The 20,152-nt window shown below is 53.6% G+C and overlaps 2 protein-coding genes across 4 annotated transcripts in view; both read left to right on the top strand.

Moving 5' to 3' along the window:
* The window catches only part of JAKMIP1 (janus kinase and microtubule interacting protein 1), a 67,594-nt gene extending 58,517 nt beyond the window's left edge, over nt 1-9,077 (top strand). For 2 of the 3 annotated variants that reach the window (XM_032855342.1, XM_032855324.1), the window contains 3 exons: nt 4,091-4,156; nt 7,295-7,339; nt 8,529-9,077. In XM_032855342.1, the coding sequence (XP_032711233.1) occupies nt 4,091-4,156; nt 7,295-7,339; nt 8,529-8,558 (141 nt within the window). In that variant the 3' untranslated portion in view covers nt 8,559-9,077. Of the gene's footprint in view, nt 1-4,090; nt 4,157-7,263; nt 7,340-8,528 lie in introns of all 3 variants that reach the window. The other variant, XM_032855333.1, reaches the window with a different exon arrangement.
* A 1,269-nt stretch (nt 9,078-10,346) lies between these two features.
* The window catches only part of CUNH4orf50 (chromosome unknown C4orf50 homolog), a 43,780-nt gene continuing 33,974 nt past the window's right edge, over nt 10,347-20,152 (top strand). Inside the window, exons 1-3 of the mRNA XM_032855312.1 lie at nt 10,347-10,788; nt 14,247-14,642; nt 17,916-18,054. Coding sequence (XP_032711203.1) covers nt 14,356-14,642; nt 17,916-18,054 — 426 coding nt within the window. The 5' untranslated portion in view covers nt 10,347-10,788; nt 14,247-14,355. The remainder of the gene's footprint in view (nt 10,789-14,246; nt 14,643-17,915; nt 18,055-20,152) is intronic.

Raw genomic sequence — 20,152 nt, 5'->3', positions numbered from 1 at the left:
CCCCTCACCCTGTCACCCTGACTTAGGCCAGGTGAACTCCCCACCGCCACCCCCCGGTGGCATTGGACCATAGAATTCAGAGGGCAGGGCTCATCTCATTGACTGAATCAATGGCAAGGCTTACCTCTGGGCCTCAGCTTCTTCGTCTGTGCTTCCGGGAAGTTTGGAGAGCTCTTCCTCCAGACTTGGACTTGAGGGGGAGATGCTTGGCCAGACTCTCCCGGCGTGGCAGGCACAGGGGTATCTGAGACACCATGGCGCTCGCTGCTCCTTGCTCCCTGTCCCTGCCAAGTGCCATATGTGTGACAGTAGCCGGCATGGGGGCCCCAGCCGGCATCTTGGTGCCTTCGTAAAAGACGCTCAGACTTGAGAGCACCCCTGTTCCTTGTAACAGAATTTCCTGGATTTGGTCATCTTGGTGTGATGCCCAAGCAGAGGGGACGGTTTCCTTCCAACAAGCCCTGAGACCCCAGGGTGTCAGCAAAAGTGAGGTTTTGTGGCTTCCTGCTTGCCTTCAGTGGCTGTGTACCAGTAGAGTACTTATGTGCCAGGCACAGGACTGGCCTCTGGGGCTGGGGCTGGGGCTGGGGCAGGGAGCCAAGTCCCTGCTTTCGTGGAGAACATGCTCTTATAATCCAGTGAGGAAACTCACAGCACAAATAAACACCAAGGATATCAGAAAGGATATGAGGAAGATGGAAAATGATGTGGAGATGAGCCCCTGTGCTCTGCGCAGAGAGCAGCAAGTCCAAAGGTCCTGGGGTAGGAACGGTTTACTGAGCTTGACAAAAGGTGTGCAATGTCTATAAGCTGTAACTTTCAAAATCAGCAGCTGCTGAATATAGGATTTTTAAAAACCAGATGCCATAGGAGCTGGGTAAGAGCCAGCCACGCAGGTAGCAGTGGCCTTCCCCCCCCGACCAACCGTGGCCAGTGGAACTCACGGCCTATGTACGGAAAGCTATGGGGTGGCATTGGGAGCACAGGCTTTCAGGTCAGACAAGTCTGGATTCAAAAACGCCCTGACTTATAGTGTAACCCGAGTCTCAGTTTCCAGACCTGTAGAATGGGGACAGTCATAGCAGAGTCAGTGGAGAATTGAATTAAAGTACTGGGAAGAGCATCTGCCAAAAACTAAGCCCTGGACATGTGTTAGTTCCTATCTGCTGCACTTGACCTTTCCCACCCGGCACGACCTTCACTCTGTACTCTGTCATGTTGTCACAATAATCCCTGCCAGTCATTCATTTGACATCTGGTGACTGGGCAGGTGTAGGGTGCCAACCCGTGTTTAAGGGAGAACAAGACAAAGTCTCAGCCTTGTGCAGGTACACCAGGTGATGATAAACAGGGAGATGGGACGGGGGTGGCCGGAGTCCCGTGGTGAGCTCTGCTGGGCAGGGGATCCTGCCCCCAACCCCTGAAGAACGGGAAGGAGCCATTCCCTACTTGAACCCTGCCCCCCCCGCAGTCGTCCTTTCATCTTTGGACTAGAATCCAAGGCCACGTGTGGTCCTGTTCTCATTACAGTGTCCCCTCCCCACCCTGACCCAGCCTGGCACCTGCTGGACCCCTTGCCAGGGACAAAAGGACAGGTCCCTTCTGTCCTCCCCTTCCATTCAGACATAGCCTGGGGAACCCCCCAACCCCAGCCCTGTGGAATTAGCTGCCCCCTCCCCACTGGAGGGTAAGCTCTGTGAGGGCAGGGACCTCTTCCTCAAAGCCTGGAAGTTGTTCCTGGGGGATTTTTGCAAGTTCTTGGAAAGCTGTAAAGCTTCACCCTCCCTTCACTTGACCCTGTAATATACAAGGCCCTTCCCCCAGCTTCAGGAGCCCCCATTTCACCTCGGGTTATGGGGTCACAGAAGAGGGGTTCAGATATTAGAAATTAAGTGATTCCGCAACACCTAAGCTTGGGGTGAAAGACCAGGCTAGGGCCAAGTTGCGTTTTTGTGTTTTTGGTTTTTTTTTTAAGATTTTATTTGTCAGAGAGAGAATCAGAGAGAGTGAGCACAAGCAGAGAGAAGCAGGCAGAGATAGTAGCAGGCTCCCCGCTTAGCAAAGGAGCCCGATGCAGAACTCGATCCCAGGACCCTGGGATCATGACTTGAGCCGAAAGCAGTTGCTTAACTGACTGAGCCACCCAGGCATCCTCCCAGCTGAGTTCTGTGCTCATTGTTGCGTGCTCTCTACCTCCTCACCTTGCAAGGGGATCCTTGGGGACAGTCATGGCCACACCAAAGTATACACCCCTTCCTTCGGGTAGAAGAGAATCAGAAACATACAGGTTTCCTAATCTTTTATGGGGTGTGTACTCTATGCCAACTCTGCTCTGAGCCCTTTGCACAGATTCAGCTGGTAGACCCTCAGACATGGGTGACACAATGACCTTTAATTATTGATCAGGAAACCAAGGCCCAGAGAGGTCGAATCCCTTGCCCGAGACCTCATATCTGAGGATAAATAATTTTCTGGTGTCTTCGATGCCAGTTTGTTCCCTGTTTCTGGCAGTGTGACCTTTCCAAAATCAAACTCTCATCATTTCCCTGCTTAAAACCCTTCACAGGCTTCCCATGATACCCCAAATCTGTGAGCTCCTCATTGGGATGTTCCAGACCCTCTGAGCTCTGCCCCCATCCCCCTGCTCCCATGTCCCTGTGTATCCTGTTCCCTCTGCTTGGAATTCCCTGCCCTCTCCCGAGTCTGGCACACTGTGGGTGCTGGGCTGGGCTCTTCCTCTGCTGGCTTTCCCAGCCCAATGCTCAGTGCCCCACCCTTCTCCTCTCTGGGCTCCAGAGTCCCCTGCCTGGAGCACCCACGTAGAATAGCACCCCACCCCAGTCCCTGCTTCCGCTGGATTTTCTCTGTGACATTTGCATTCATCCAGTGGGCCATCTGGGTACATGAATAATGAATGCTTCTGTCTGCAAACTCCTTAGGGCCCCAGGCACATTGACCTGTATTTGTTAAATGGGTGAATGTGTCCACAGAGGTAGTTCTGAAAGTGGGTCCGCAGACAAGCAGCATCTGCATCACTCAGGAACTCACTGGAATGCAGGTGCTCAGGCTCAACCCCCTGAAACCAAGTCAGAAACTCTGCTGGGGGCCTCCAGTGATTTGCAAGCCCCCCAGGTGACCCTGACCTGGATTCGAGAACCATAGCCCTATAGAATGCATGGATGGTTTCTCCAGGCCTGGCTAAGAGTCCCTGGAGGCCAAGTGTTTATAAGGCCTGGCCTGGGTCACCGGCCCTGCAGCCCAAGGACCCTGCAGGAGGGAACTCTCCATCTACATTCAGGTGTGACAGGGAGGCCGCCAGCTGGGCAGTGGTCAGGGGTGGCCGGTTCCAGCACTTGAAGGGTGACTCTCTGGAAAAGTTTGTGCTTGTGGGACATCCTGGGTGGAATGCCACGTGGAACTGGAAGGAATGGGCATGTAAATTCTGGAGCTAGGGTGTGTGCCTCCAAGGGGCATTCAGTGGGTGCAGCAGCAGACACGGTGACCAGTCATTCTGGGTTCCTGGGGCTGAGGGGTTGCTGGGGACCCCAGACGTTCAGTGGCAAAACCAGGACTGTCCTGAGCAGATCAGGATGGTTGGCCATCCTCACACTTGTGCCGAGCGGGCTTCTAAGGGGCTGGGGCGCATGTGGGAGAGATGGCCACGGCTGGTCCTCCCTGGCCCTGCCCCAGCTTGTCAGCCTTGCATAAGCACATTGTCTGATGCTACCTCAAATCCATGATCTCTATTAGCCTGCCCCAGGTACCTCTGTGTCCCTGTCAAGATGGGAGGCTTCTGTTTTAAAGAGATCCTGTGCTAAGAGTCCACACCATGTGATTCCGTTTCCGTGTGCTTCAAGAACTGGCGAAATCGACCTTCCGTGGTGGAGGGCGAGGGTCAAGGAGCCTCCTGCTGGGGGCCCTCCATCTGGACTCAGGCTGTGGGGATGCGGGCCTGCACGCCAGGCATGCTGCCCACCTGTATTTGCCCACTTCTCTGATGGTGTGCCACATGCACCACGGTGAAGAGTAAGGAGAAAGTTTTGAACCCAGAAATTTTACCTTTTCTGATGCACGAGGTCGTGTGTTTCAGAGAATCCGAGAACTGGAGGCTAAGCTGGAGACCCAGAAGAGACATCTGAAGGAGTTGGAGGAAAAGGTAGGTGGGGCGCCCACCCCTCCCCTCCCCCGCTTCTTGCTGGGACAGGTCACCCTGGGGCTTTGTCCTTCCGCTCTGCCAGCTTTCTAATGCAAGAATGGATTCACCTCTTGCTCCCTTCTCTGCCCTGGTCCCCCCAAGATGGTCACATCCACCAAATAAGTAGCTCCTTCAAATGCTTTTCTAGGGAAGAAAAGTGCAGTTTGGGACAAACTTTGTGTTTGGGCAGAGCCGGGGTGAGATGCCTCCCCCCCCCCCCCCACAAAAGACCTTTCAGGGATGGTGTGATCCTCTCTAGAGTGGCAAGCCAGGCTTGGTTACATCTCACGGACCCCTTCATCTTAGAGGACTTCTGTGTGCCAGCGGTGTGTTCTCGGGAGTTTCTCCCCTCCCGGCGGGAAGCAAGGCTGACCTATCCCCATGTTGACACCAGGCCCCATGTGTCTCTCTGCGTTCATCATTTTGTGGGAGGGGTCACTGGACCCTGAACCCGCAGCTGGGAAGAGGTAGCTGGTCTCCTGGGTGCCACAGCCACTGCTCAGCCCTTCTGGCATGTTCTGTTGGTCCAGGCAGACAGACGAGGGCCACTCAGAACCACATGTGTGGCATCTCTGTCCTGCCCTTCCCACCTCCTGTGCATCCACCCAGTGACCATCTGTCCTTGAGCTCAGGGACCAGCTTGTATGCGTTGCTGTTTCCAAGACAGTTCTCCCCATGGAATAGGGCACCGCACTTGTTTGCCTGATGAGTCATAGATGAGTCGTAGACCAGTAAAGCACGTTCTGTGTTACAGAGGTAAGCACAAGTGTGTGAGCCCCATGAAGGCTCTAGCCCCCCCGCCCCGGGGGTCATCAAGGACAATGTGCCCGAGGAAGGGACCCTGGTCTGAACCTGGAAGTCCGATATGCAGTCACCCCGGGGAGGAAGAGGGAGGGAGGGCATTGGCAGGTTTCCATTGCCTGAGGCAGGTCTTAGGAGAGAGGAAGCCCACCTACCCCCCAAAGTGGGGTCAAGGTCATGGAAGTCCCCCGAGGGCCAATTTCAGGGCAGATATGTACAAATGGGAAAACAGCCCCTCCCCATCCTGGAGACAGTCAGACACCGTGGGCCCAAACAGACGGGACAGCTCTTCAGATGATGCTAAGCCAGTTCAGAAGCTTCTCCCCTTTCTTTCCTGAGAGGATGCAAGAGTCACCTTCCTGTACCTCCTCTTCACAGAGACCCTCAGTGCCTCCAGCCTGCACGGCCGGTGCTGTCCTGTAGGGGGCAGCAGAGGGTCATGGCTGGCTAGCTCAGCACAGGGATTCAGGCGGGTTTTGTGCTAGAGTCCTGGGTACCCCTGTGGGATTCTGGTTTAAGCAGATGCCTAGTGTCTCTGTCGGCCAGATGCCCACCCCGCAATCTTCTGGGGCTGTTTTGAGGTCCCAAGGGAATGTCAAGTCTAATTCCATCCAAGAATCTCTGGGGATAACCTGGCTTCGCAGGCAGGTATGTTTGAGCTCTGCCCCAGGCCAGCCCTGGAACCCTGGGGGATCTCTCCCTTTGCCCTGGCCTGGGGGCTCAAATCTCTCCCCATCTTGTGGGTGGTTGTGAGGACTGCATGAGCATGGGGGTGTGTCTCAGCACCCAAGCTGGGCTTTAGGACTCCAGTGAGCAACATGGGTCACAGAGCAGGAAAGGACAGCAAAGAGACTTTAAGCATGCCACTGTTGTCTGGTCACACACATAAAATGAGGCAGGTGGGTCCTGGGCGATGTGCAAAGCCCCCTTATGTCCTCTGGTCTTGTCAAAGCAAGCGTTTGCATGTTGGTCTGTGCCCTTTCGTCACAAAGGAGTTGCCGAGGGGAGCAAACAGCATGCAGACTCCTGGTTGGGCCGGTAGGATGAGAAGCACCCACACACATTTCCCTGGGGCTGCTAGTGGAAAATGGCTGAAGCCCCATTGTCCGTGGCTCATGTCGGCGGCCAGGAACCTTTCCCTGCCACACCTCTCTGGGAAGTCCTTCCCCTTCCCGGGACCTCAGTTTCCCCATGTAGAAAATGACAGCTGGGTGACTCCACACAGGCCCTGTCCAGCTCCAACCTCCAGTGATTCCAAAACTTGTGTAAAAGTTGGTGGCTGTCTGTTTGGATTTTAATTTTTTTTGATAAATAATTTAAGGGAGTTATATCATGGTGGGAGGGAGAACCACTTTCAAAACCCTGGATGGCGCTCCGACAGGTTCCACCCAATGAGCAACAATCCTTTTGGAGCAAAGCGAGTCATGGATTCATTTCCAGAAAGAGAGATCTACTTTCAAACTGAATCTGTATAATTTTTCCTTCCTTTAAGGCCACTTTTTTCCCCTACTAATTTTTTCTTTTTAAAGCAGATGAATTGAATGCCACCAAAGATTTTTTTTTTAAAGATTTTATTTATTTATTTATTTGACAGAGAGAGAGAGAGATCACAAGTAGGCAGAGAAGCAGGCAGAGAGAGAGGGGGAAGCAGGCTCCCTGCTGAGCAAAGAGCCCGATGCGGGGCTCGATCCCAGGATCCCAAGATCATGACCCAAACCAAAGGCAGAGAGACTCAACCCTCTGAGCCACTCAGGTGCCCTGGCACCAAAGATTTTAAATAATGGTCTCTTTGGAGAGCGGGCCCTGGCAGGGATGGTGCTGGGGCAGGGGGTGTGCTTCTGCTCATGGGCAGATGGGTCTGGGGGTCCTGTGGCCTAGAGGGAGCCCACTGGGTCCTTGGGCGCAGGCCAGGCCCGGCCTTTTGGTGGGAGCCACCAGCTATGACCATGGGAGCATCCTTCCTCCACTTGTAACGTGTCCTGCCACCGTCTGCAGGAAAGCCACGTCTCAACACTGAAAGTATCTGGGTCTGTCTGAGTCAGCTGGGTGTCTGGGGAGAGCAGTTGGGAGTGCGGGAGGACTCTGGAGGTTGGGTTTCCTGATGATGTCACTGTCCAGGCCTGCTCACTTCCCTGGCCTCCTTCTGAACCCGACCCCAGGGTGGTAGTTCTTGTGAAATGTGTCACTGAATCCCATACTACGTATCTTACATCTTTTTCTTTTCTTTTCTTCCCCCCCCCTCATTTTCTTTTGGTCTTATTTTATAGTTTTTGTTCCTTTTTTTGTTTTTCTCACTAGCATTCATTCTGTGGCCTTGATGACTTCAGTGAGCAAAGAACTCGGGTTGGTATCCCTTCAGTTTCACAGATAAACATGATGATTTTACGGAAAGGAGAATTTCTCCCATTTCTGACCATGACATTCCCTGAGTGACAAGGCTCTGGGGAAGGTGGTCTGTGTCAGATTCCTCAGGGACCCAGTACCCTGGGGCGAGATGAGGGAGGGGGGCCACCAGGGGTCGCTGGAGAGTCCCACCCCTCCAGGGAGGTTGGGAAAGCTCGTTGTGATGAAGGGACAGTGGGGACCTGGTTGCTGCCCTGTTGTAGTTCATCTTCCAAAAGGGCTGGGGGTTGTGGTTTTTCCAAAGTTTCTTTCTATTCTGGCTTAGTTTCTGTTGTTCTCTATTGCCTGTGGACCAGACCATTGCAGGTTTCTGGGGTCAGGGGTCTTCAGGAGCAGTGGACTGATGGGCAAGTCCATGACCTGAATATAAAATACCCAGGAAGCCTGTGTGGCAAGCCCCCCAGCTCCCTGCCCCCCAGCCCTGTGCCTGGTTCTGTTGCTCAGGGACCTGGGACAGAAGCCATCAGAGCAGTTGGTCCTTCTCTGCCCTGCCTGGCCCCAGAACCCAGCTCTCACCCAAGTTCCTGCTTGGGCACACATGTCCTCCCCCATTCTCTTTGCTCTGAGTGCCCTCCTTGGGGATAGGGCTAAGGGGTGGGGTGGTGGGGTTCTTCCAGGTCCGCTGGATCTACAGTTCTGCCTCTGAATCTAGCCCCGGCTGGGAGCCCTCTGAGCTCTCAGGAGGCCCAAAGTGCCTACTAGCTGCCTGATCCCCAGGCTGAGGTCTGCTGCTGGTTCCTTCCCTGACTGATATTCTCATGGGAGCCCTGAGCCTGGCCTCTGAGCCCAGGGATTTGCCTTGTATTTTCTGGGTCCCATGGCCTAGGTCAGTGCTTGGCACGTGGTGGACATTCAGGCAGTGTTTGTGTAGTGAGTGAAGGGAGGGTCCCGGGTCTAATCAGATGGGGAGTGAGGGTAACCGTGAGGGGGGTGGGTCAGGTACTGGAGGACAGGCCATCTGAGTCCTGTTTCCTCTTACCCTACATTGTCAGGGAAAGTCTCTCAGTGGGCTCAGCTGGAGAGATTGGGCCAGCAGAGGGGGCCGGTGGGGCAGGTAAGCCAGGGGCTTCCCCAACCTTTTTTAACCCTCAATTCTTACAACACTGCAAATTATTTTTTAATCTTACAGGATAGAAAAATTGCTTATGGAATATGTTGAGTCCCCACGGCAACCCCAGCCCCACTCAAAGCAAACTTCAACAGCAAAACAAGCTACTTCAAGCCAGAGATTGAACACAGAATCCACGAGTACTCGATGAGGAGGCCTTTTGGATCCATGGCTGGGTCCCGGCTGGGCCGAGCTGCAGGAGCCCTGAAGACGATGGGGATTTTTGTCAAGCTCGGGGCCTCATCTGAGTCCCCACTCTGGCACGTTCCAAGCCTGAGGGGCAGAGACCTGAATACCAGGAAACTAAGTGCAATTACTAGAAACTGAGTCACTGGAGGGCCACTGCACTGTCAGGGGCTGGGCCGGAGTCCTTGTCCCTGCTCTGCATGTCCCCCGCCCCCCGGCCACGGGGGCATGTCCAGCTGGACATAGACCTATGTACATATGTCTCCATGAACTGTGCTCTGTGTACCCTGGAATCTGTCAGCCAGAGTGACTTGCAAAAGTCCGTGTGATTCGAACCCAAGTTCAAACCCTGGTCAGCAAATCCCTTCAGATCCATTAGATGATGACCAGGGAGGGAGGGAGAGAGAGAGAGAGAGAGAGAACAAGCAGGACTCTGAGGAGGGACTAGAGAGTCACCCACTGTGGAGGGCAGATCCTAGGACCTCAGATTTCCAAGAAAGAAGCCACAGGCTCCATCACTTTTGTGGGTGTGACACGGTGACAGTCCCAGAGCATGACTGTCCCTGGGGCCACATGGAATGAGGAATGAGAAGGTGGACACAGACCACACCGTTCTCAGGCGGCCTTTCATCTAGGTTGTAGTTTGCAGGGCACTGTCGAGGGATAATGCTAGAAGGTGGAGTGTAGCATGGAGCATCCGTGGGGAACAAGCCTCCCTCTGACACCAGGGCCGCGATCTCACCATCGTGGAGGAGGGAGCCCTCCCTGACCTCAGGAGCCTGGCCTCAGAATGGAACCTCCTAAGAGACGGAGTGGGGCAGCAGGGAGGACAGGCAGGAGCTGGCGAGAGTCGGCCCTAGAGGGAGCCCCTGGGAAGGGAATTGGCTTGGGGGTGTTGCTGCTGCTGTTATTTTAGGGCCGGTGGGGTAGGTGGGTGAGCGTCTCCCAGAGAAACCCCTGCTCGTGCTACTGTTCTCTCCTAAACTTCTGGAAGGAGACATGTGAAATTAGGAGGGGTGAAGGGAAACAGAAGGTGCAAAGGAGAGGACAAGCGCCCTAGGAGAACCAGCAGGGATGGGCTGATCCCAAGGACCGGCTGCGAGAGCAACCCCAGGATTTCTAGGAACAAGAACCTTTGGAGAAAACCGAGTGACTGAGATTGAGGCCGCTGAGGAGCCCTGCTGAGATGGGAGCCCAGCAGAGGGGCTGGAAGTTCTCAGAAGGGCAAACCAAGGATGGAAAAGAAGGTTGCAGTGGGCACAGAAGATGTGCCCCCGCCAGATGGGGCAGAATGTCCAAACCATATCAAAGAGTTGGGGGGGGAGGGGCTCTAAGCAAATGCACACCAGGACGGCTGAGAAGTGACCATTCTCTGTTGAAATCTAAACCCAAAGCACCTGCCACACCAGCCCCCGTGACTTACCAGTATTTGGTATCCAAATGTGAATGAACCGATGTCTTTGCTTGAAGACAGACAACTGTGCATCCTGGGTAACGAAGGGAGTGTGGAACCAGGCAGTGAGTGCGAAGGAACACCCGTCTGCTTCCACTGGGCTCCAGGCAGCACCAAGAGCCCCTGCTTTGTTAACTTAGTAGATAGAAGTCCAGGAGCTGCACACGGGTCTCGGAAGATTTTCTGTGGCACCGAGTGTCTGTCTCCTTCCTGTTGCAAGAGTGTCCAGGAGTGTGGTCCTCATGCCCTCCTGTCCCCATCCTTCTGTCTGCTCAGCTCTCCTACTCAGACAACAGGACAGGAATGCTGTTGGCTTTGAAGTCAGACCCGTCTGGGTCCACTCCCAGCCTGGCCCTTTTCCCACGGCAGATACAGGCAAAGTACTTGCTGCTCTGAGTCATAACTTCTTCTCAGAAGATGGGGATGGGGGTGATGGTTCCCATGCAGTGCCTTGCCTCTTGTCTCCGTGAGGCATAACTGGGCAGACCCATAGGACTCCTGGATCCTGGCAGGACATGTGACAGGCAGTATCCATGGCTCCCTCAATGGGACTTGTCCACAAAGGAGACCATCCAGTCCCTGGGGGACCAGGACCCATTCTCTGAGACAGCGCAGGTGCAAGGGAGTGAGACACACAAGCAGGTATGCGGGCGGCCCTGGCTTCGAAACCCCAAGTCCTCAGTAGGAGTCAGTGTTTTCTTGTGACTGTCCTGGGCACTGCTTCCAAAGTTCCTGCCAGGGACAGGCCAGTTCCAAGAGGCATTGTAGTCATGGGACCTCAGAGCTCTGGTGGCCCAGCAGACCTGTACCTGGACTTCATCACAGCCCTCCATTCCTGGGGCGGGAGGGTGATGTACACCCCTCATGGCTGTCTTGTAGCACAAAGTCCTCCATGGGTGTGGTTCCCGGGACAGAAGAACTACAAGGTCAGGCAAACCCTGGGTCAGTGTCTTGTACAGGAAGGAAAAGGGTCGGGTCCATCCTTTCCCACCACCCTCCTCACAGATCTGCTGGGGAGGCTGTAGGGAGAGCCCTGTCAAGTTCCTGGTACGTGGTGCAGCCCATCCCCCTCATTCCTGCCTCCTCTGTGACCAGTGGCAACCTGTGCATAGCTGGGCAGGGAAGTCCAGGGCTCACCCCTGTGCCCCTCCCCCCATACCATTCCGGTGGTGCTGTGGGCCAGGAGACCAGCCAGGCTGACAGGCCGTCCTCATTTGGGATGTGGGACTTCTAGTTTGAAAGTGGGGTAAGTCCCTGTCAAGCCGGGACGAGTGGGTCCACATATGGCACAAGGACATGGCTGCTGACCCTCCTTCATCTTGGCACCCAATGCTCACGGATATAATTGCCCTCTCTGGCATGTCGTGAGTGGGACTTCTGTGAAATGCAAAAGGTGGGGCGTGTGTGCTACACTGATGCTTCTGGGGTTAGCTCATCCAAAAGGCATGGGATTTCCTGACTGCTCCCAGCACAGTTTGTGGCCCTATGGGGGGGGAGCCCATAGGTGCATGGGGCACCTTGTTAGGGTTCCCTGGTAACCTTGGAGAGATGAACACTGTGCTTTAGCGTGAGCTCAACACGTATCTGAGCAAATTCATTAGCTTTCCTCCCACTGACCACTCCTTCCCCCTTTCTTCCCTGTCCTTTCAGCCTATAGGCTGAAAGTCTCCCAGTCTGGGTCTCTTGCTTTTCCAGCACTTTCCATAGCCAGTTTGTGACCCGTGGAATCTTGCCCGATGGTCCCAGTACAATGACATGTTTGTTTTTGCCTGTTTTCTCACATTCAACCAGAACCTGCTAGAGGTCTACCAGCTAGAGAGTGCTCCTCCCTGAGGTTGTCTAAGAGCTCTTGCGGGGCTTCTGCAGACCCCATACTATGCTTCCCCAGACTATGCCCAGCAGTTAAGTAATTTTCCCGGGATCCCATCTGAGACTGGAGATGAGATTCAGCCCCAGACAGCGTGGTCCAGATGCCTAACTATATCCCCTCTCAGCTGACAACCCAACCCATCACCTTGTGCCAGTCTGTGTCTCTCACAAGCCCTGTGGGTCACCCTAGAACACTGGTCACAGATGGAGAAGTACACTTAAAAACAAAATCTCCTGGGGCGCCTGGGTGGCTCAGTGGTTAAAGCCTCTGCCTTCGGCTCAGGTCATGATCCCAGGGTCCTGGGATCGAGCCTCGCATCGGGCTCTCTGCTCAGCGGGGAGCCTGCCCCCTCCTCCTCTCTCTCTCTGCCTGCCTCTCTGCCTACTTGTGATCTGTCAAATAAATAAAAATCTTAAAAAAAAAAAATCTCCCAACCCAGAAAACCTCTCCATGGAGGTAGACAAGAAAGAAAGCACGTTTATTCTTAAAGGAACAGCAAATAGAGTGTGATGCACATTCCAAGTGCTTTGCTCAGAGATTTGCAAAGACAGAAAGAAATCTCACCCTTTTACTAGCCAAGCCGCTACAATCCATCCTGCACGTGTCCTCAGGATAATAGCGATCAGTTCTCCAATAAGAGGACTTGACAGTGCCATCTGTTACCCACTGGTCACCCTAAATCCACCTTGCCATCGGGGTGGCCCTCTGTGTTTGTTGAGTTGGTTTGTTTTTGCTTTTGTTTTCAGAGGCAGAGTTCAGTGACTCATCAGTTGCATATCACACCCAGTGCTCACCACATCACGTGCCACCCTTGATGCCCGACACCCGGTTACCCCATCCCCCAGCAACCCTCAGCTTGTTCCCTAGAGTTAACAGCGTCTCTTAAGGTTTAATCTTCTTCTCAATTTTCATCTTTTTTTTTTTTTATACAAAGGAGAATGAAATTTTCTCGCCTTTATGCCAGGGTGGCTGTGGGGTGTGGAGGCAGGCACCCCTGGAGTCCCGCCCCTCGCCTCCCACAGGACCTGGGAGATGAGGTTCTAATTTCCTTGAATGTTTACATTCCAAAGAGATGGTCCCCAGGCCCTTCAGAGAGACATCCCTGGGTCAGAAAGCTGGAAAAAGTCTCTTGTCACCTCCTGCATGTCCCAGAGACCTCCATCCTCAAAGCAACATCTGAGCAGGCCCTCCCAGCCTTTAAACACTCCCATACACCAACCCCCCAGTCCCTCCAGAGAGGGGGCAAAGTCTTTACCCTTGAGCTCAAGGCCCACATGGACATGGCCCCAAGCCACCTTCTGTCCTTCCTCATTTCCCTCTGAGCACCCACAGGGCTGGCCACTCCCTTCATCTGTCCTGATGCTGCCATGGGGCTGGGACACCCAGGCTGCCTCTGCCTGGTAGAATCCTGTGCCCACCTCTTCCAGTTGAGGTCCACCATCCCAAGTGCCTCCAGCCCCCAGCTCCCTCCCGCAGGACATGTTTGTTCTTGCCGGGCTCGTGACGTGTTCATTTCTCACCTCCCAAGTTTTGGATTCAGAGCCGGGTTTGAATCCTGACTCTAGCATTTCTCCTAGATGAGGCCTGGACAAGGCCCTCCACTTTCTGGAGCCTCTGTCTCACCATCTACAGAATGGGTATGATAATGCCCACCTCCTAGGGTTAGTGGCACAGTCGGACCAGCTAGGGTGACGTGACCAAGATCTCAGGTGACACGTGAAGTGCAGCACTAACTCTAGGTCCCTCATCAACGTTTCCTGTCCTCAGAGAGGAGGCATAGAGCTTGAGGGTCGGACTTGAGCTGCACCACTGAGAGTTTATATTTCTGATGGTCCTGCCTGGAAATTTCAGTTTACCTCTCTGTGCGCATGGTTAAACATTTATTTTTTTTTAAGATTTTATTTATTTATTTGACAGATCACAAATGGGCAGAGGGAGAGGGGGAAGAGGGCTCCCCGCTGAGCAGAGAGCCTGATGTGGAGCCAGATCCCAGGAGCCTGGGGATCATGACCTGAGCTGAAGGCAGAGGCTTTAACCCACTGAGCCACCCAGGCGCCCCATGGTTAAACACTTAATTCCAAGTGACTTTTCTGTGATGTTTTCTTGCTTTGGGTGCGTTCTGGCCTGCCAGCTTGTAAACGGAGAGGACGTCATTCATATTGTATGATGCGTGTGAGTGAAACCCAAGGCCCACTCGTGAATAATTCACCTGTTCTTGCCCTCCTCAAAGGGTGTTCTGCGCAATCTGAAGGCCCCACAGGCACCTGGAAATCTCCAGAAAGTCAGTGCTGCAAATCTACTCACTGTTACGAAGCCGTGACCCGTGACCTTTGTCTGGGATGGAGCCCACAGCTACAGGACGGACGGAGAAGAGTTTCAGCTATGTGGTCAGGGCACCCAGCAGCGATGGGTTTGACGTAATGAATGTGGATGTGAAGATCGACACGTGCTGGGTATTTCAGGACGCGGAGGACAGCGGTGAAGAGTGGGGCTGTCCTGCGGACGAAGCTGCTGGAAGCCCTGATGTGGACCCAGGCACACTCAGGAAGCAGCTGGAATCCTCTGAGCAGAAGCTGTTGGCTGCTGTGGACCAGTACGTGATGTCTGAGTCCGAGCTAAGGAGCAGGTAAATAAGACGTTTGGATCTTCTTGGTGTATTGAACGATCAACAACTGGGCATCTTAATGGGGTTAGATGGTATGTTGACTTGTGTCTGCAGCTGAGGATGTGATGCCTGGGGCAGCCTCCCCTCTGGTTCCTCCTCCATTCTGTCCTCTGCTCTGCACGTCAGGGGCTGAGCCTGCACCATGTCCCAGGCTTCCGCACTCTGGCTTCCATGGAAGCCCAGCCAATGGGAGGGAGGAGTGGAGGAGGAAGGGAGAGGCCAGGGTACTTTGCCCTCTCCTGCTCAGGGTGACAATCCGCAGTGTCCCAGCCATGCTTTGGGTGTCCTCTCCGGTCCTCCCCTGCCTGGTGGCTGGCTTCTAGACCCAGTATCATCTCCTAAGCCCAGAATCTGCAGGGGCAAAGGGGCACCTGGCAGGGGCTCATCTCTGGGTCGCCAGTCCTCTCTGTCTGGCCTTTTAGCAATTCCGTCATCTTTATGACAGACTCTCTGCGCTTGTTTCTCACTATTGACTTTCCTGGCCTCGGTTTCTGTTCTCCTGGTGGAAGTGACAGGGTCCAGAGGTTGGGATGCGAGCCCAGGTCCTCCTCTTAGCCTGTGCTGTTTCCTGACCGTTATCCGGTACAGAGCCCAGCAGAGTGAGGTGGGGTCCTGTGTGCATGTCGGGGGAAATCCCACATGGAGATGCAGGATGGTCACACCTGGGATCCACCCTGACAGGCTTACCATGATCCCAGCAGCCAAGCATCTTGGATTTATCTGGGACTTCACCATTTTCTTGTATTTTCCTTCATTTTAATAAAGGCAAGCTGTTAAATGTGTATTTACATGTGCTTTTTATCTTTTTTCCTCTTCGTAAGACTTTTTACAGGTAGGAATTCACATAGCAAGAAAGTAGTTTTGTTACTTGATGAGGTTGTCCAGCCATCCCTCCATTCTTTCATTCATTCATTGATCACTCACTCATTCTGCCACCTGCACCGGCCCACCCCCGAATTGCATGCTGAGTATGTTAGTTTGCTGAAGCTGCTCTAACGGAGAACCACAGACTGGGAGACTTCACGGAACCGTACTATCTCACACTCCTGGAGGCTAGAAGTCACAAGTTCATGGTGCAGGCAGGTTCCTTCTGAGGCCTCTCTCCTTGGTGTGTAGATGGTCGCCTTCTCCCTGTGTCCTCACGTGTCTATCTTTCTGTGCGTGTCCATGTTCTAATCCCCTCTTCTTGTAAGGACCCTAGTCAGATTGAATCAGGGTCCACCTGGATGACGTCATGGCAACTCTGCTACCTTTGTAAAGTCTCTGTCTCCAAATACAGTCATGTTCTGAGGGGCTGGAGGGCAAGATTTCAGCATATGAATTTGAGGGGACACACGTCAGCCCTGGGGTTGAGACCCAGGGAAGGTAGGGCCCTCCCAGCCTCAGAAAGAGCTGCGGTGTAACCCCACATGGTTGTGGATTCAAATCTTTCTCCAGAAAGTTGGCAGTGAAAACCAGAAAGTCATCAGGCCCAGGGAAAATGGTGGGAAACCCCTACCAAAGGAGACCCCTCCATGCAAGGAGAGTGGTGGAAGGGGAGGAGATGGAGGGGAGGGGGCTTCTGGGACTGGGGCCCGGGGTGAGGCCACTTGGGACGGGTCATCCTGGACCTACCTGTGGGGAAATGTGGGCTGTGTCCTCTGTTCTCAGAAGGTGGGCCACCCCATCCTGCATGAGCGGAGCTGGGGCAGGGAGGACAGAGTGCATTATCCAGGGTCCCTAAGAGCGGAAGCCAGGATCTGAATGCACAGTGCGTTAATTTGACCATGGGTGTTACCTTGCCAGAGTACAGTAAAGGTTGGTAGTGTATACTGGGCTTCATTCTGATGAAAGAGTTAAAATCCTAAACTATTTATTATGGGGTTCCTGGGTGGCTCAGTCAGTTAAGCACCTGACTCTCAGTGTCAGCTCGGGTTGTGATCTCGGGGTCGTGAGATCGAGCCCCACATGGAGCTCTATGCTAAGCACAGGGTCTGCTTGAATTTCTCTCTCCCTGCGCTCCTCCTCCACCGAAATAAGGAAAGAAAATTCTTTAAGTATTTATGATAAAAAGAACAAAGAGAGTAGTTAGAAATTTGAGAAAGAAAACCCAGTCCCGTCTTAACTACCTTGTCAATCATGCGTATTCCTCTCCAACATAAATGCCGTAAATGCCGCAAGACTATCAGTAGTTCTGCCCTCCTTGAGTGTTCACGGTTCCAGGCACAGTTTACATGTTTGTTCACATGTTTTAGAGACAAGGGGTGGGGGGATGAGTGAGCTTGGTGGTGGGTATTAAGGAGGGCGCGTATTGCATGGAGCACTGGGTGTGGTGCATAAACAATGAATCTTGGAACACGGCATCAAAAACTAGTGATGTATTTTATGGTGTTTACATATTTACGTATTTAATCCTTAAAGCAATACCCCAGATCGGGTGATAGTATTATCCTCAACTTGCAGGTGGGGAAAAGAAGGCGTAGGGCAGTTCAGTGATGTCTCCATGGTCACCCACATGTCCAGTCACATGGCAGGGGACTGGGACTTGAACCCAGGCGGCCCGCCCAGGGTGTAACGGCAGCCACACCATTTCTTCTCCTGCCTTGGGGAGGTCTCCCTGCTTCCTTGTTCTATGCAGCACTGAGTAGAAATATTTAACTGGTCCTTAATCTGAAAAATGGTACTCCATCGTCCATTTCCTATTCTGAGCATATCGGTGCCCAAGGGCTTCGAAAATACAATACTGAAACTTGGTGGCTTAAAGCAACACATGGGCAGTAGAGCGTAGGGTTAAAAGTATGAGTTTGGGAGTCAGTCTGGCCTCTAGGATGCTGTGTGACCTCGGGCGAGTTGCCTGGCCTCTCGGATCCTGAGTTTTCTGGCATGTGAAGGAGCGGTAGGGGAACTCACCTGCAGGCTGGTAATGTGAGGGTTGATTGAAACAACACAAACAAAGCTCTCGCCATGGGTCCCTGGCTCTGTTCTTTGTTGGTATCGCCTGAACTTGGGATTGCTGGCTTAGGAAGAAGAGTCTTAAGATTCCTGAGGCAGGGTGCATTATTATTCCGTAGATACTTCTGACGTAGTCTAGATCATCTTACATGTGTATGAATGTTTCACGAAATGTGATTTTGTCAGAATTTCAAATTGGCCAATGACCAGAAAAAAAAAAGATGGTTGGCCTCAGTGTTGGTGAGAATATTGGGCCATGTTTACTGCCTCCTGATTAAGCATCTTCCTGCCTCAATGCTGCAGGATCCAGGAGCTGGAGCTCTCCGAAAGACACCTTCTCCGGATGGTGGAGCAGCTGGGTGCCCGTGTGACACAGGAAAGGAGCGCCACTGTGCGAGCCCAGGAGACGCTGCAAGCCCTGCGGCGGGAGCTGGCCAGCCAGGTACCGCGTCCCCTCTTCTTTCCAGAACTTGTTTCTTGACCCAGCAGGGTGGCCCCATGTGCTCAGAGGAGGCAGCGGCTGCCGTTGGGGTGGGGGTGGGTAGTGGGTGGGTGGGGTGGGTAGTGGGTGGGTGGGGTGGGATGCTGTGAGAGCCTAGCCAGGGGGTTTAGAGGGGACCTCATTCCAACAATGCAGGCGGGGGCAAGTTCCCAGGGCCTCTCTGGGCCTCAGCTGCCCCACCTGTACAATGAGATCCACATCCCGCCTTGTCTGCCTCCCCAGGGTCCTGGCTGGGATCCGCCAGGGGGAGTGGGTTGGTGAGAGCATTGGTTGACCTGCAGGGGCCGTGTGCTCACAGAAGTTTATTTCCATGTCCCAGGGAAGCCAGCTCTGGCCTAGGGGCAAGCTGATGACTAATGTAGGGTCCCTGCTCTCGGGAGCTGGCATGCAGGTGGGGACATGGATAGGAGACAAGGACCTCCCAAATTGGATGCCAGGTGTCAGGGGAAAGGTGCAGGCACATGGTGTGTGCATGGAGTCGAGGGTAGAGGGGAGCTACAGAGAACCGAGCCAACTGAGTTGGCCCTTGTGGGAAGTGCGTGTGAGATGTGTGTGACAGCCTGTGCAAGGGCACAGGAGTGTGGGAGAACATACTGGAGCCAGAGCAGAGGGTGTGGGCACAGAGAGGGCACTGGCAAGACTGGAGGGTTCCAGAAGGGCCAAGTTGCAAGAACCATGGTGTGGACCAAATATTAATTGCAATGAGGAACAGGCTTTAGGGAACTTTGACAGGAGAGGCTCAGGATAGGGTTTTGGGGCAATTATTCTAATTGCATGGGAGAGAGAGAGAGATGGAGGCACGGGGACAAGTTAGTGTTTTGGACAAGCAGTGACTGGTGCCAAACCATGACTCTGCCACTCCCTGGCTGTGTGACCTGTGGCGAGTGATTTAACCTCTCTGGGTCTCAGTTTCCTCCTCTGTGAAATGGGAATGATATAGTCCCAACTGTCTGGGGCTGTTGTGTGGGCTGAGTGAGTTAGTACATGTAAAACACAATAGTTGCAGTGAATAACACCAGCTGCTTTCATAAATATTAGCCTTTATTGCAAGATTCCAGGGGTGATGAAGGCTGGAGGTAGGGGACACTTAGGGAACACCGCAGAGGCAGAAAAGACAGGCTCCCAGGACGGCTGTGTGCGGCTCTCAAAGCCTCCCTGCCGCCACCCCCAACCCCAGAGAGCCCAGCAGTGACCATCTAGCTGCAGGTGGAAGCCCGCTTGTGGGTCATCAGACCAGTTCCCTGTTGGAACCAGCATTTTAAAAACGAGATCAACTAGGAAATAAGAAAGGGCATTAGCGTACAAGGAATGCTGTTCTGTGAAATTTCTGTTTCTGTGGCATACGTGTGCATGTCACGGGACATGGGCTGAAAGTGTGTTTCCCAGAGTGGGGGCAGTCCAAACAGCCAGAGAAGTCCTGATTTGGATGTGAATGGAATCAGACATGGAGGGTGGAGAGATGAGGAACTCACTGAAACTGAAATTCGTCTTCCAGATGCCAGGGAGACATGCGGATGGCATTTCCCCCTCTGCATTGAACTCTGGGTACAGAAAATTACAGTTACTTGTCCTCTGCTCCCCCAGCATGCCCTCACTGGTGTCATGAGAGGAGCCATCCAGTGCAATGTCGTGGCGTCGTAAGAGACCCCACCGTGAAGAATGTCATCTCCCCGTGGAAAATACCTCAATAAAGATGTGTTGGGCCATGCCCTAAATCCATGTAGGATTTCCAGGGGGTCTCAGTCACAGCTCCAGAGGCACAGGGTGCTCCCAGTGTGACGGGGAGACAGAGGAGGAGGGTGCGAACAGGGACAGTGCTGGTGGGGGACTCGGGGGCACCCCGGGACCCGCAGGTCTGTGCGACATTGTGGTCTCTTCTGCATCCATGTCCTTATTACCGTGTCCTGTGATGAATACTTTCCTGGGAAGACCTGTCAGGCAACCCCAGTTCCAGATGAGGGGCACAAGGTCTGAGGGGTGGGGTGCCTGCTCAGCATCCCTTCGAGACCGCTTGGCCCAGTTACAGGTCCTCCATGGT

Source organism: Lontra canadensis, unplaced genomic scaffold (genome assembly GCF_010015895.1).
Source record: "Lontra canadensis isolate GAN:19392208 unplaced genomic scaffold, GSC_riverotter_1.0 scaffold1, whole genome shotgun sequence".
In the NCBI taxonomy this organism is placed as follows: domain Eukaryota; kingdom Metazoa; phylum Chordata; class Mammalia; order Carnivora; family Mustelidae; genus Lontra; species Lontra canadensis.
This window is presented reverse-complemented; position numbering and strand designations above follow the sequence as displayed.